Source organism: Lepisma saccharinum, chromosome 2, assembly GCF_977018435.1.
Source record: "Lepisma saccharinum chromosome 2, izLepSacc3.1, whole genome shotgun sequence".
In the NCBI taxonomy this organism is placed as follows: domain Eukaryota; kingdom Metazoa; phylum Arthropoda; class Insecta; order Zygentoma; family Lepismatidae; genus Lepisma; species Lepisma saccharinum.
Genome location: NC_139230.1, coordinates 13837171 through 13851186, shown reverse-complemented (window position 1 = coordinate 13851186; position 14016 = coordinate 13837171). Strand labels below are relative to the sequence as shown.

Here is a 14016-nt window from a genome sequence, read left to right as displayed (position 1 = left end):
ATGACTCATGCAGCGCGGAGGAAAAGGTTATTGTTTTGAATCTCGTAAAGCTGTTTTGATTTGACGATAACGAAATTCGATCTCCAGAAAGGAAAACAAGACTTAAAACAACTTCATGTTCTGCGCCTTCTGTTCTGATAAGCAAAACTGTAAATTTAATTCGCATCAGCCTTTTCTTCAGAACCATTCAGAAAAAAAAAAATGTTAAATGTAGGAATGTTCGCTGAGACCCATTAAAAAGACATTATTCAAGGGGAAAACTTTTGAAGGAGTGGGTGTTTGACATCGAGAATAGTCCTAAATCCAACATTAAATCGTCGATTAACGTGAGAGTAAATAACGATCTACCATTTTGATACGTGAAAATGCGCAGTTTCATAAAGCTTGTTTTAAGTTCATTTTATGCTGATGGGCTAATCGGGACTAAATATACAGTTTAAAGTGAAATCCAATTCCAAACCCGAATGATTATCGACTGCGACGCTGTTTAATGTTTAATGACGTGTCCTGGAACAGATCGCAAGTTGCGCATTTCCTTTTTCACGCTGGATTACAATGCAAGTCAAGGAAGGAGTTTGGACTGCTCCCTTGAATGGGGGAGGGGGGGGGGGTGAATGAAGTTGGTTGAAGCAAAGAAAACGTGACCTTTTTTTACGATGTATTTTACACTGCGGAACCAGAACGAAATTTACAGCCCCGCCTTTTTTTTTTTTTTGTGCGCCTAGAAAGGTTGTGTTGTTTCTCCCGAGAGATCTAATCTTACCAGTTAATCTTGTAACAGACAATGCTCCAGTAGACCCGTATAAAATCCAACCTTCATTCTGCCAGTTATCTTCAGACTTTTGCTGGCGCCAGTCTGACTGGTGTCAAGATTCTTTGAGTTTCCCTTGCAATAAGCGAGAGATTGTTTTCCTTTCCATAGGTCTCAGTGGAAACGGGTTTCTCATGAACTAGAATGGTAAGAATTTCCTGGGAGAGCAACGACTGTGCACAATTGAAAGAAAGTAACATTATTTTAAATTCTTTATGAAAACGTTTTCATGTTCTATTTTCCTTTTCACAACACGCGTCATGTGCATGTTGTATAACTACCAGGATACATGGTGTTACCATCTCCTAGGCATATTAATGTCTGTTTGAGCTTAGTTTAAGCTGAAAATTGGTGCAAATTCCAATAACGACCCCTTCGAAACAACGACCCTTTTCCCAGGAATTGTGAAAGGTCGTTGTATCGAGAGTTGACTGTATATTGGTGTGACAGGTATGTGGAAGATAATCTATATAACTTACTCATCGTTCCACATAAAAGCTGAAAGCATGATCAATTTCTCTGTCTTTCTGACAGCTTCCTCGGGCATGTACCGATTGGTTGCAGGCAATATGGTGGTTCTTTTTCCCACTGGTGGGTTTGGTGGTGCTAGTACATGCAATCCTGCCTCTTTCAGTTCCCTTGAAGCAGGGATGGTAGTTCCCTCTTTGCTGTGAATGGTATATTTGGTATTTTCTGATGTACAAGGCTCATTTTAAGTAAGATCTGTTTGCCAATAACTTGGTATAACCTGTGCAGCCGTAGTAGTGTGCATGTACAAGGACTCCCGGCATCCCTTGCACAGAAGTGGACACCATTTGGAACCACAGTAAGTGTGTGCACTTCGTATTGTGTGATTGCAATGTTTTTAAGATGATCGAGCAGCCTGCCGACTGTGAGATACAGTAAGTGATCCGGTTCTTGGCAGCAATAGAAATTAATCCCCAGATTTGTGAAGTGTACGACCCCAATGCAATGAGTGGTAGCAAAGTGTGGAAATCAGTGAGAATGTTCAAGGAGCCATGCTCAGGTTGGCCACCTGTAATCACCAATGCTTTGATGCGTGCAGTAGATGCCAAACTCCATGCTGTCATTGGAAGTTCCTCTACAGCAAGCATTTTAGCAGCCATGAAGAAGTGAAAATGGGAGCTGGGGAATGGCTTGCCTTGCAGGTGGTTGACTTCTATAAGGAGGGTGTCAAAAGCTCATTGTACATTATGACAAATGTTTAAATAACCATGGAAACTATGTGGAAAAATAGACCAAGGAATGTAGAAATCTGATACAAAATAAATTTTCACTAAAAATTTGGCAGTGTAGTTTTTCTTGGCAAAATGGACCTTACTTAAAAAATATACCTCATATTTACAAATTTGTTGTAGAAAGTTTTTACAAGCATTTTACCTATCTGACTGTTAAGTGTGGTTGGGTTGAGTTGAGCAATTGAAGTATTATACATGAAGGATTATTGAATAAGCAGGTTTCAAAAACAACCACGCCTTGAAACTCTTGGTCCTACAGATTAATCAGGCATTTTCAAATTGGTGCTGAACATGTGTAACTATAAAAATACTATGTTGAGAAGAAAAAAGTAGTTACCACAATAAAGTAAAAAGTATATTTAAGGAAAGAAATGCACAAAGAAATTAATTCATTCTGGGTCTCACTAACGACAAAGGAGGTTAGTTTTCATGGAATTGATATCTCTCACTGCATTTTATCCTATTCACTTTGCTTTGACTATTACTAACTGCTTTCTTTTCTTTTGAGCAATGTACAGTGGAACCTATTTATGCTTTTTTAAGGAACTGTGATTAAAGGGGGTAAATGGAAAATCTTGTAACACATTGCTTCATTGGGACCATGAAGATCGCATATACAACATGAGCAGCAAGTATAACTAAGGAATGTAAAATTACAGTTAGAATGCATGATATATGAATAGGTTACATGTATTTCAGTCAAATACATAAACAATATATAATGCAAAAGTTTATATGTAAAAACCACTAAATAAAAACTTTAAATATCTTAAGTACTACTGTATCTAAAGTAGTATTGGAATTTTAAATTTGATCAAAATATCTCCTGGGAGATGATAATAAATTACTAGGGCTGAGTTGATACCAATAATAATGTCTCAGTATCAGCCAATATCAGTGGTATCAGAAAGTATCAGCTGAATTTTTTTTTATCATTCATGCCAGCTGATGGGTGTTTAATGAAGCCTGCAAAAATTATATCCTGAAAATTAAGCAAAATGAATAATTTTAATTAGTTTGTCATCAATATTGTGGAAAAATTAATTAGGCAATAAAATGATTATCTCATGTGAAATTATGAATATTTTTAAGCAATAGCATTGGAATAGGTATATATTAAAATTAATAAATATGGTATTTTGAACTAATTTGAACTGTCATAATTTTTAAGTATTGGCATCAGTATTGGTGGGAATCGGTTAAGAGCATCGGTTCAAAGAAAGTGGTATCAATAAAAACTTAAAATTAACTTCCAATTTTTTCTCCTGATCACCTGAACAGCAGATGCATGATAATTCATTCTAACGAGTTCATGTTTCATTTATCCATGCACTTTTTGTTCATACATGTGGCAAAATCGATCGCAAACAAAAAGTGCGCAGAAAAATTAAATGTGAACTTATTAGAATGAATTATCTATCTCCGCATGACCACTAAACATATATCTTTAGATACAAAGCAGATGCATGTTTTGTACATATTTCATTGGAAGGCAAAAATGATTTATGGAAGAAACTGAAGAGGAGATCTGCATTGAGGCCTGAAGTAAATTATTCCCTCCCCGTCTCTTCTCAATAACTGTAGGAAATTTATGATGATTCAGAAAAGAATCTGGCATGGTGAAACATTCAGAAGACAACTAATATAAAGATAAATGAAAACTAACTAAAAACCTCACTATAGTATCTACACTAGATATTCAATCTGTAACCACTAATGCAACACATTTATAAACAGAAAATAAATAAATATAAATGGACATATTAAAGACTTACCAACATCAGAAAGGGTTCTAATACAGTTCTCAACATTGAAGCGTTGTGCTGCTGTCAGCCAAGTGCACTGAGAAACTCTAAAAGCTGCCTGGAGCAGTTGTACGAAGATAGGCTGTCGAGTCTAGAGGAAAATATTCAAGAAAAAAAATCATGCACAGTCAAATCATTCAGAACTATTTACTCTTCATTTTACAGTCAACGGCAATAATTGTCCACCACTATTTTCAGTACTTTTTTATTCTACATCCTGTGTTGTTTTAAGGAATGAAACTATGTTGGTTCGAAGCAGGCATTGTTCTCTGCTTATTGACTAGTCACATTGTGTAATTCAGACTGAATGAAAATGGTGGTGGACAATTCACCTACTGTTTCTTTCGCAGTTGGGTGTACCAAGGCCAGTTAGAAGTTACACCTGTTTCTGCAACTTTATCTCTTCTATTTCATTTTGTTTAAAGAAAATTATACTACTGGTTTTCCTCCTAAGGAGCTATAAAGATGATTTTTTTCAATATGGGTACTAACCAATAAAATTGAATATATTCCTATCAAAGTGGTTCCTAATGTCAGCAAAATATCCTACTGGCTCTTCAAATTTTAAGCTGAAAGTTTTTAATACAGAGAGCAAAATATAATTATGAAAACAACAACTTATCTGTCTTACAATGCTAAATGTGACAAAAAAGTATATTAGATGTTACATTCACAAGTACATGACAAGTCAAATTACTACCAAATGACTCCATGATGCATGACGAGATTATGTTTTGTGTGTCATATCATCATCATCATCATCATCATCTGACATTCTGCTTCTAAGAAGGTTCCTGCACTCTCCTGCTACGGCTATTCATAACTTTCTTCTTTATTATTTTATAACTCTTGCTTTCTCCTTCGACACAGCCCTTTATTGTCATTCTGTTTTCCCTCCTACTATCTCAAGACATGTCCTTATTCATTTCCTTTACCTGCTGCCTATTATTTTAATAATTTTGCCTTTTCTCTCTAATTCTTTCAAGTACCTGTTCAATCCACTTAATTCTGTTCACATCACAAAAGCTTCTATCTCTCACTTCCACATTGTCAACATTTCTGATTCATACAATATACTCTATGCAAAACATTTCATAAGCATCTTTCTTAACTTCATGTCCATTTTTTTAAAGATTCTCTTCACAAAAAAATAAAAAAAATAAATTGCTATGGCTAATTTACTTTTTAGCTCATTGCATTTCCAAACTCACAGTAGAGTGGGAAATTCTAAGCAATTAAAAATGTTGTTGACAAACAAAAGAAGTTGACTGTAACAGATAGAAAATTATCCACCAAGATATTGGCTGAATTTATGAAAATACCACAGGAAATAATTGTCCCTTGTAATAATATGGGCTCAGACACAGCTTATTGGGTGTGCTCTCTTTCTGCTTCAACACTTGAGGTGAAAATGGTACCAACAAATGGGTTGAATTTTGTGAGTAGTGTAAACTAAAAAGTGACTGTGAACAATTATTTTATCCTTCATTTTCTGAATTCTTCACTGTCCAGACAGGAATACTGTGTGGTTATGTTTAGGATAATATTGAAGGGCTAATTTAATAAATGAGAGTATATTAATGGCATCTAATAGCAATCACATCTCACTTTTCTATCCACCACTGGAGTTAATGTCACTGCACAAAACCCAAGGCTGTCATTTTATCATAATGGCATGCATAGCACCATGCATAAATGTTCATAAGGGTTGTGGAGGTAATGGAATCCACATGTTCTCAGTCATGAGCATATATGGAAATGAATTGATGAGCTCCATGCTCTAGATATCTTTTATCTGCAAAGTATCCATTTATCTGACAGTGAACATGCCTTGGGCTTGCTTGAACTAGGCAACTACAATAAAGCCCCATCCTTCCATTACTTAGGCAATGTTGCATGTAGGGTTAAGAAGACCTTTTCACTGGCCATTACTTTCACCACAAGAAAGTAATCAAAATTTAAAGCCATGTCTTGGCAATAGGAATTATACATTTTGTTTTATTTGGTTTGGTAATTTTTTTGGTATTTTCCTTATTGCGTTGCTTTCTGCCACTTTTGGCTAATAACAATGATGATTAGATAAAACTGATGAAAAGATACCCATGAACACCCATGCCAAGGTCAGGACTCAAACCTGTAACTTTTGTACATGAGATCATGAGCTGACCACTCAGTGTGCTCAGCCACAGAGGTTTTTGGTTTCATAACACTGTGTACAAAGATGAAGTTCACTCTTGATTTAAAACAACCTCCACATTCTCAAACATCACAGTTATCATGTTGTACTCACGACAATATTATCCCCCAATAGATAAACTTATGTGCAACTCTTAAATAAATATCACTTGGATTCACCATAACATTTACAAACAGAATGCCAATGTTTTACTTGTCAATTGTATGAAGGAAGATAAAGGAAGGTTTTAAAGATATAAAATATATATACTTGTGTATGTAAATCAAATGTCAAAATTTCTATGTGAGGTTAATTAAAAATGGCACAGAATATCAAGAAGTATTGTTCAGTTTTAGTTTAGTTCATAACTAAAATCCACACTGTTTTTCACGGTAATTACTAATGCAATATAAAGCATTAATATTGGCAATTCTCCAGGTACAAATGTATTTTCATAAATGAGGAAACATTGGTCAAATTTATTAACATGTAGCATATCTTTAAGCGTAAAGAGATTAACCAGCTCAATTGCAGTCCTGCTCTACAAATAAACAAGATGTCCAAAGGCATTTTAAGCCAAGCAATGCAATAGGCAGAGCTTCAATATTCAGTGGCTACAAACATACACACATCCCAATTTTTATTTTTGTGTTGGTTCACTATAGAGAAAGCTCTCAGATTGCCAAACTGATAACAAAAGGCATTGATATATACATATGTACAAAATGAAAGCAAAATTTAGAATCCAATTCTTGTCTTACGTTAACTTCAATTTATGAAATGAAACAAATAAATAAATTTTGGTCATTACATTATTTTCTTTAAGGTAACATGTTTGCTGAATTATGGGCAATGATGACAAAGTGTAATTTTAATTTGTAATATAGATTATAACCAGGGAATGGATTTGTGTAAATACATATCTGCATATGGTAAAATCAATGTTATTTTGTATTTATTATCTTTGCAAATCATGGTATGTATGCTCAAAATATGCTATTTTTAGTTTCCATATTTTTACATGCATTAGCGTTTAGCAAGCTTTCACAGTGAAATCTCTTGCATATTTTAAGTATATTCCCATTACTTCATGCAATATGGAACACAGTTTCAGTCAACATAATTCTACCTTTTGGGACTACAAGAGGAGATTCACATTTGAGCACTTAAATTAAAGATTAGTAATCCATTCTTTTGGTAACAGAAAATAAAGCACCTTTTGTATTGGAATTTTGCATTCCAATTAATGTCATGTAAGCCCTAATGAATTTTAACTAGCTCAATGAGCTGATTGCTTAATGAAAATTGCCATTTTTCACAATTGTAAGTCCATATTTAATTTGCACCAATTGACGTGAGCGTCTTTTTGAGTTTTTTTCAAATTGTGTGGGATCCATCGAGAACATAACCTTTCTCACAGATAATGATCATGTAATATTTTATATATGCTGTTGGAACTAATGCCTATGGTTGCCTCAATCTCACAGTATGTCACACGACGATCTTGCAGTATTAGGTTTTGCACAGCATCAATGTTTTCTTGAACAACAACTGATTTTGGACGACCTTCGCGAATCTCGTCGGTGAGCGAATGGCGGCCACGATTAAATTCGTTATACCAGCATTTCACAGTGGCAAAGGATGGGGCTTCATTGCCAAATGTGGAAGTAAGTTGATCGATGCACTCTTCGTCTTGATAATCCACGTTGAAAATCGTAAAAAGTCATCGCACGAAAATGTTCACGAGTTAATTCCATTTTATTGTTGTCGCGCCATCTCCAAGGCAACATAAACAACACAAATCAAGCTATTGACAAAACATTTGAAGTAGGTTATGGTCAATAATGCCAGACGATTCCGTGCAAACGTCAAATCGCACCTAACTTCAATCAGTGTTGCCAAGGCTCAAAATATAAATAGTGGCCCTCGTATATTTACACATCTAACACATTTATTAGCACATACAAATCCATTCCCTGTTAATAACTTGTGATTCACCTGGGATTTGCTTTTAATATGATACATCAATGCAAGATAAATGTATCATTTGTGTTTCATTAACTGAGGTTTCGAAGATGTGAAAATTCCATGTGGATGTATTTTCAAAACATAGTTTAAGTATAATTTGCAAAATTTAATAACTTAATCACCCTCATCATCTCCAGTTTTTTGGCAGGCATTGGGTATGCATACTGTATCACGCTACATCAAACATGTAAGTTTTCCTGAAATTACAAGTTCTCAATTCCATGTCAAATACATACCCAATACATGCCAAAAGACCATATTCAGACTGGGCATTAGCAACACCAGGTACTTAAACATGATACAGTATTGAACTTGCATGCATTTTCATATTATTTCCACATCTTGTAAGCGTTAGTTTCTTCCATACTCTTGTATGAATATACTAATATGTGCACATGCAATACTCACACCTACATGTTTTTAGAATGCAAATGCTCTCTCTCGTGTGCAATCAACCACAAAGATCCATGTATACAAATTAGCTGACCTCCACGAGATTGGTTAGCAAAACATGCTACGATACCACAGGTCCTGGGTTCATATCCCAGCCTGGGTATGGGTGTTCTTTGGGAGTGTCCCTTCATCAATTTCATCATACAATCACTCATCCTCATACTTGTGATTAGCCAAAAGTCGCAGACAAGCGAAGTAAAATAAATCAATCAATCACGTACACAAATTGTTCATCACTATTTTCATCTGCTTTTCTTTTACATCTTATACGTGTATATCTGCATAGGATAAAATTAGGCTAGTGTTGAAAAAAGGGTATCATTTGAGTCTTTTCAGTTTTTGTTTTAAGTCAACTTTATGCACAGATAGGCTAATCAGGACTGGACCTATAGTTTAAAGTGGAATCCAAGCCACTATGTGTCTCCATCGAGTTATTGAATTTGGGTACCCTTTGCTTTGTTAGTTTTTATTGTGTCAATCACTGAACTTCACATTGGGCAAAAGAAAGCAGATGAACACGATACTGGATAACTGAAACTATAGTGTTACTTGCTCTCAGCCCCTGATTTTCGCTTATAAAAATCAAACTGTTGGTCACAATGTAATGAAATTTGCTACGGACATACCTTGGTGTACGAGAAGCATGGTGACATCATTGGAAATGGACCACAATCTCTTGCATGTTCATGTGCGTGCATCTGGGCGATTCTGCCGTTAAATGCCAATTGTACAGATGTGTGCTTTCAGACTATGTTCTTGGCCCTGCTGTTGTGACACACCTGATAGTGGTTCATGTTTGTTTGGGTTCGGTTGAAAGTTTGTGCTTAATCAGTGGTTCGTGATTACAGTACAGTAACCACCAGATTGCCTACCTTACCCCACTGGATTTCTTCCTATGGGGCATGCTGAAAAGAAAGGTCTATCATGCAACTGCAAGACAGCATTTGGAGGAAATTGACACTGCGACTCCTGATGTGTTGGTGGCTACCTTCTGTAACATGGAGAGGCATGTGCAGGCATGCATTGATGCTAATGGCGACCACTTTCAACACTCACTGTGGTGTCACCATGCTTCTCATACACCAAGGTATGTCCATAGCAAATTTCATTACATTATGACAAATAGTTTGATTTTTACAAGTAAAAATAAGGGGCCAAGAGCAAGTAAAACACCCTGTACATATCTTTGTGGGTCACCATACATGTGCACACACCCTGTACATATCTTTCTGGGTCACCATAGATGTGCATACACTCTCTGCACACCTCCCTCCCCACCCAACACATACACACACCAATATCTACTTCTATACATTTGCACATTTTGAAGAAAATTTTTCAAAATATGGGAAGGTTTACTTCAAAAATAAATTTTAAAAATTATATATGTAACTGGGGTTAATTTTATTAAAATGATATTTTAACTAAGCAAGTGCTAATATCTACACACCTTACAACTTCTACAAAGAGTAAAGTAAACTAAATGGTAAGATTATTGTCATGCAGCCCAGTTGTTCAATAGGACATCCCAGCATCAACTTCACAGAAACAGTACAAATACTCACATGGAGAAGATTCTGTATTGAGTTACAAGACTGCTGGCTCCAAAACATCCTGGCTTCAAGCAGATGTTTCTATGGATACACCCAATACCATGACAACCAGATCATGCAACACAAAATGCCCACCAGATTATTCAAATAACACATGCATAGCTCTAGTATGGATATTGAATTAAATATTGAATATAACTGCAAAGCAAAATACCACTCTAAAAATGTAATGTTTACTTCAAACAAGGCAACTACAAGCTTAATCAATAAGCCCAACTTTTCCAACTTCTTACCATGTGAAATAGCACAACAGCACATGAGAATTTACAGTGCAGAAAATAAGGAACAAGCAATAGTCAAATGGCTTTTTGAAGTCAAAAACAAGTTACTCATACTTCAGTAAGATTCTATTTTTTATTTGGACACTACTGTTAAAAGCCCAACACATAACAATGAAGAGACAGAGAAAGATGAAAATAAGATAGAAATTAACCTCATTTTAAATTTAAAATTGAAAAATTTCAATAAATATCAATAAGCACCAAAGTATCTTCCATTACCACATGCTGAATACATGTGCTTTCATTGATTGATTGATTTGTTGTTTCAAGTCCACTTTATGCACAGCAAGGCTAATCGGGACTGGATCTAGTTTAAAGTACGATCTGAACCACTATGTGCCTCCACCAGAAATCAAACCCAGGACCCCACGATTACAAAGTGACGACGCTACCACTGCACCTTCTGGGAGGCCCCCATGTGCTTTCATGTCATTGAAGATGAGAATAGTAGTTTAATGTAAAAAAAAAAACACAAATTTCAATGTTGAATTTTTAGGTATGTTTTCTTGTGTTGTGAATCATGATACTTTTCCTTGTCTTTTATGATAAGAACAAATATCAATATGTTATGGGGCCAAATATAGGTCCCTCTTAAGAATAGCAACAAAAGTAATTTCTATTCAAAGAGTAAAACTAACGCAAAAAATAAAATTCTTTTCATTCAACCCACCAAATTTGAACCCTTTTTAACTATCCAATTACAAATTTTATTAACCCTTTATGTCTTTACTTCCAAGTTGCTTGCTACTCAGCTAGTTACACTACCCCTTAAATATATGGAGAAATCACGGATTCAGAGCACAAGTGAAGCAACTCCACTTTTCATGAAAATTGAGTTACGTGTATAACTTAGAAGTGTGAAGTATCAACATTTCAGTGCTAGAAGTAAGTATCTCCCAAGTTTAAATTCTTGCACATAGAGGCACCACTGTGTTTGTGCGCCAATAGCTAAGCATAGTACCAAGCTACCTAAATGTGCCTTTTTCTCAAAACTGTCTTGAATGGAGTTCTGCCCTTGTACTCTGAACCCATCAAATATGAATGCAATATATTCTAGACTTAACCAACATGCATCACCAAACTTTATGTTCAAGGTAGTACTTATGCTGCATGTTAAAATAACTACACTAAATTTCCTCCACCAACAATATATTCTGTCTTAAACAGTGTCCCTAAAACACAAATTTTCACCAAATTTAACCAAATCAGAAGGTTAGTGACAAATCAGTATTATACATCAATTACCACGTTATTAACCAATGCAACTGGAAGATTAATATTTGCCTCAGGAAATTCTCAAAAGATTTCTTTACTGAAATCAATAAAGTTTGCCAATACCAAAGACCGAATGTAACAATCAAATAGAAAGTGGCAAATATTTACTACAGAGTTAGAATGAAATCATTAATTTCTTCACAAATATTCCACAACAAATAAAGAACGTGATGGTTTTGTTCTTTGGAAAATATACTACAAATCTGAAAATGGACTTTCTTCGATACTTGTTTCTTCAATTTAGTCTACAGATTCAGATACAACAGAATGTACCCAATTTACCTTCTGCAAACAAACATGCTCAAAAGATTTCGATATTCAAATTCAGTTGTATGTATATTCTAGACTGACAATTTCCAGAAAGAAATCAAATTTGGATAATATCACATGCAATTAAACTGTTAAAAGACACTCAATTGTTAGTTCTTGGTGTTTTATATTTGTATATCTGGTTAATTATTATATTCTGTGGTATTCTTCCATAATGTGGTGTGTGGTGTTATTTTCTGCCTACTGCAGTTTGTGTGTTTGGCTTAGATTTGCTTAGTATTTTCAACAAAATATAAATATAAAATCTTAAATAAATATTACAAAGTGTATTTCTAAGAAAATAGAATAAAATTACTTTGATGTTTTGTAAGAATATTTTCAAAAAGACATAAAATAAACTATTATAACAGAGAAACGTATTGTTGAAAAATACTAAAATTATGCCAGATTACTTTAATTATATCAGACAAGAATTGTCACAGTAGACACAAGTAAAACTTTTATTGTGAAATTATCCATTACACATTTAAAATGGTGGAAGTGGGGTGGGGGTTTCTCAGCACATAAAATTGATCTCTGCTAATAAAATAACTGTCACTGCCCACCCTGACTCCATGCTGTATGGTGGTTGCATATACATGCAGGAAAAAACTGCCATAGCACCAAGACAAAGGTCCCAAATGAAAGAACATTATAACAAAAATTGCTCACCACTATGCCCTACACATGCTGTGAAAGATGGTCAGTGCTGTACAGTATGTTTGCATACAAAAGCTGGTCTGATATCAATGTATCATTTCAGCCAATATCAATTCAAATTGAATAACAGCTGCCAATACTTTTTCTGGAGTCTAGAAATCCTAGGAATTATCAAAAATTTTCACTAATTCTGCATCAACATTGTGTGGGAAAAGTGGATTCTGTGATTTAATGATAGTTTTATTATGATTATCTCACATGGAACTCTCTGAATATACTTAGGCAATACTCTAGTAGATTGATTGGATAGATTTGGTGTTTTAAGTCCACTTTATGCACAGTAAGGCTAATCGGGACTGGACCTACAGTTTAAAGTGGGATCCGAACCACTATGTGCCTCCACCGGTATCGAACCTGGGACCCCTTAATTACAAAGCAACAACACTACCACTGCGCCATCAGGGAGGCCCTCTAGTAGATTGATATGATATAGTTGTGACGGAATACTTGTATTCTAACAATTATAACTAATGTGAACAATAAATGCTATACTGTTCAAGAGTATTTTTTTTTTCCAACAGAACCCAGCATTGGTATTAATTCAATGTGGTATCAGCTCAGCCTTATTACATATATAACTATATGCTACCACATGTTTGAATGTTTTCTTTACTAATTAAAGTGTTTGAAAATAGTTTACACAAAAATACATTTTATATTACCCCACAAGTATCACTTTGTTTTTAGTATATCACTTTTCTTTCTGATCATCCTGCAGTGTTGGATGCTATATTTCTATTATGAATAGAGGAGGCAGTTGATGCAACAAAATATTTTAATTATGTTTTGTCTGGTGAGTCTAGGAAACACCCACCACAGACTGAAAAAGTTCAAATTTCTGCCAGAAAACAAGGTTCTCCAGTTAGACTTGTTGAAAATTGTGAGTGGTAGGATGTGGAGTGTGTGTGGGAGAGTAACGTGAGGTAAAGGGGGAGGTAAATGAGGGGTTGAGCTGGTGTTGGTTGGAAAGGTTACATGAGCTGTAGTACTCTGCCATCTCTTCTATACTGAGGTGCTGGTGGATTGGGATAAAGGGTGGATGATTGCTACCCAGAAGCAATTATTGAAAGGGATATTGTGACTTGGTATTGATGGTGACAGTGAAGTCCAGGTTTTGGTGCAGGACAGGTGGTTGTTGATCCTCAGGTTGGGGGCTGTGCATGTTTCCCCAAGATAAATGTCACCATAGATATTGCAGATAAAGATACAGATGACATTTGAGGTGTGGCAGATTCCTTGGGGGGTGAAGGGTAAATTTGCCTGTGGCAGGGTGAATATGGAGAGTA

General features: G+C 35.3%; 1 protein-coding gene across 18 annotated transcripts in view; it reads right to left on the bottom strand.

Annotated features, from left to right (window-relative positions):
- Itpr (Inositol 1,4,5,-trisphosphate receptor) overlaps positions 1 to 14016 on the bottom strand; it is a 181457-nt gene that overhangs the window by 82569 nt on the left and 84872 nt on the right. For 12 of the 18 annotated variants that reach the window (XM_083117057.1, XM_083117063.1, XM_083117056.1 and 9 more), the window contains 2 exons: positions 10098 to 10166; positions 3846 to 3966 (listed from right to left, as the gene is read on the bottom strand). In XM_083117057.1, the coding sequence (XP_082973183.1) occupies positions 3846 to 3966; positions 10098 to 10166 (190 nt within the window). The remainder of the gene's footprint in view (positions 1 to 3845; positions 3967 to 10097; positions 10167 to 14016) is intronic. The other 6 variants (XM_083117062.1, XM_083117068.1, XM_083117069.1 and 3 more) reach the window with 1 other exon arrangement.